The sequence below is a fragment of the Macadamia integrifolia genome, chromosome 4, assembly GCF_013358625.1.
Source record: "Macadamia integrifolia cultivar HAES 741 chromosome 4, SCU_Mint_v3, whole genome shotgun sequence".
Lineage (NCBI taxonomy): Eukaryota > Viridiplantae > Streptophyta > Magnoliopsida > Proteales > Proteaceae > Macadamia > Macadamia integrifolia.
Genome location: NC_056560.1, coordinates 24,087,439 through 24,090,060, shown reverse-complemented (window position 1 = coordinate 24,090,060; position 2,622 = coordinate 24,087,439). Strand labels below are relative to the sequence as shown.

At 36.7% G+C, this 2,622-nt stretch overlaps 1 protein-coding gene across 1 annotated transcript; it reads left to right on the top strand.

Annotated features, from left to right (window-relative positions):
* The first annotated feature begins 368 nt into the window (after nucleotides 1-368).
* LOC122076110 lies at nucleotides 369-2,539 on the top strand. The gene is made up of 2 exons (XM_042641401.1): nucleotides 369-691; nucleotides 1,742-2,539. Exons 1-2 carry the CDS (start codon nucleotides 524-526, stop codon nucleotides 2,288-2,290), a joined length of 717 nt encoding a protein of 238 aa, XP_042497335.1. The 5' UTR covers nucleotides 369-523; the 3' UTR covers nucleotides 2,291-2,539.
* Nucleotides 2,540-2,622: the final 83 nt, after the last annotated feature.

Here is a 2,622-nt window from a genome sequence, read left to right as displayed (position 1 = left end):
GTGCTATATCAAAATTAACCACAAATTAACCTTTTTTCTAATAAAAAAAGGCTGATATTAGTACAAACTCAGTGCTATATAGATAGAACTATTTCTATCTTATCAATCTTCTAAGTGACATCCAGAGATGAATTCCATAATGTATATATAATTATTTTCTTACTAGAAAATTACATAAAATGGTGAAACGCAGAAGTATATATGTGGGTAATTCCAACATTTAAACGGAACCTTCATAAATTTATCAATAAAAGAAGGACCTTTATTTATTACCTTTGTTAAAGTACGGGTTAATGGTGACAAATGCCCAACATGGTTAGAGACAGTTCCGTCTTTTAGCTATAAAGCAAAAGCTACCTCTCCTTAGTTTTGGTCATTCAGTATCAAACCTGCCAAGCCCATGTTCATTCAAGTGCTCTCTCTCTCTCTCTATATGTATGCATCAGAGAGGTTCCTGACTGATCACTGAAGCCCTTCAGAGAGAAGAAGAAGAAGAGGAGGAGAAGGGGAGAGAGAGAGAGAGATGGAATGGAGGAAGAGCTATCTGGACTTGGTGTTGGTACCATTAGGTTTTTTTCTTACAGTTGCTTATCATTGTTGGTTATGGCATAAGGTCCGAAGAGAACCTCTCACGACAGTCATCGGAACCAATTCAGCCGGCCGACGTAAATGGGTCTCAGCCATGATGAAGGTATGATCACAAGAAGGATGAGATTTTTCTGCTACCTGGGTTGTAGGAACTTTCCTACTACCTGGGTTCGTAGCCAAAGAAATGAAATATCGAAAGTTATTTTAGAAAATACTAAAACCTAAAAAGGTATTTGTGAACCCAAAAAGAAAGTAAACTATTCCATTTCTTTAGCTCTTGTATGCACACAACCTTAGTAGGTATTTGCATTGCATGAATAGTTCTTTGATATGAGATGCTATTAGTTGCTATGAGTCTAAGTTAGAAATGGGATCCAGCTCCTTTCCAACTACTTGGGCCTCTAACCATTTATCATCCACCCATCAATGACTAAGTGGGAGATAAATGATTGAATATTTAGGCAAAAAGTCTTGTGCACGGCTTGTGTTATTATAGAAGTAAACCTTTAACTGACAGTTTGCAGAATCCAACACGATATGGCAACCATTTTTAAGTTTCTAGGTTATATGAAGTTAGGTTGTTGATAATAGTGGCATATAACCTACAAAAAAGTGTCACAATTCATTAAAAATTTTGATGACCTATTAATCCTGACCAAGCTAAGTATATAGATGAGTGTGGGCTTGTTATTGTTCCTTTTTGGGATGATCTAATTTTGATTATCTAGTAGTTCTTGGGTTGATGTTTTATGAAGTTGATATCTAGAGCCAAATGTCACCACATGGTAGGCCGTGGCACATGCCAGCTGAGCTATTAGATGACAACCCACCAAGCTTAATCAACCAAGTTTAATTAGCCAAGTAGATAGATGCAAAGATTGAGATCCTACCTTGCCTCTATTGCATGGAAAATTTCTCATTGGTTACAGGGAAGCTAATCGGGTGCCACTCTTAGGACACTCAATCCAATCCCATCCCATATTTTGTTTTGATTATTATTTGTTTGTTTTTTGAATTTGACTTTTTGCTAATGACAATGTCGGAGGTGGGATCCCATATATATTTGGGATACTCTTTGTATCCGTTTATGTATGCCTAGATGTTAAACTTAAAATTTCTAAGAATTCTCATTGATGCTTAATTTCTTTTGCAGGACAATGATAAGAAGAACATCTTGGCTGTACAGACACTGAGAAATGTGATCATGGGTTCAACCCTAATGGCAACCACATCGGTTCTTCTGTGCTCCGGCCTCGCCGCCGTCATAAGTAGTACTTACAGTATAAAGAAGCCACTAAATGATAGTGTATATGGAGCACACGGAGACTTAATGGTGGCTCTAAAATATGTTACTCTCTTAGTGATATTCATGTTTGCATTTTTATGTCATTCTCTATCTATTAGGTTTCTTAACCAAGTGAACTTCCTCATTAACACTCCAGAGGATCCTACAGGAATAGTGAGTCCAGATTATGTTTTTGAGCTATTGGAGAAAGGGTTCACTCTCAACACAGTGGGGAACAGGCTTTTCTATGCAGCACTACCTCTCTTGCTTTGGATCTTGGGCCCAGTACTTGTGTTCTTGTGCTCATTGAGTATGATTCCACTATTATATAATCTAGATTTTGTTACTGGAAATGAAAAAGATTGGGTAAGGGAAAAGATGGGGAACATGGATGATAAGGACTTTTCATCAGTATAAATGTAACCATTTGAAGAGAGATGATGGTGTAACTAATTTGTGAAGTGTAGATGCAGGGGCCATTCAGGATTTGTACAACGTCCTGCAACAATTGAAGTTTATGTGTATGCCATGATTATTATTGGATGGGGTCATGGATGTGTCCTCTTGGTCAAAGGTACTATTTATGACAGCTAGTCCTGCTATTTATGTAATTTTATAAGCTTACCAAGAAATGGAATGAAATAATATAAATCATCATTTAAAGCATATGAGAAGTTTTTTTTTTTTTCTTTTTAAGTGAATCATTAATAAATTCAACAATGCCTATAGTTGTTCCCTACCCCACACCC

What these genes read in the sequence shown, in the direction of transcription:
- LOC122076110 (XM_042641401.1), top strand. Translation starts at nt 524, where the DNA reads ATGGAATGGAGGAAGAGCTATCTGGACTTGGTGTTGGTACCATTAGGT. An exon ending in GGGTCTCAGCCATGATGAAG is followed by an intron (nt 692 to 1,741) that starts GTATGATCACAA and finishes TTTCTTTTGCAG; the next exon opens with GACAATGATAAGAAGAACAT.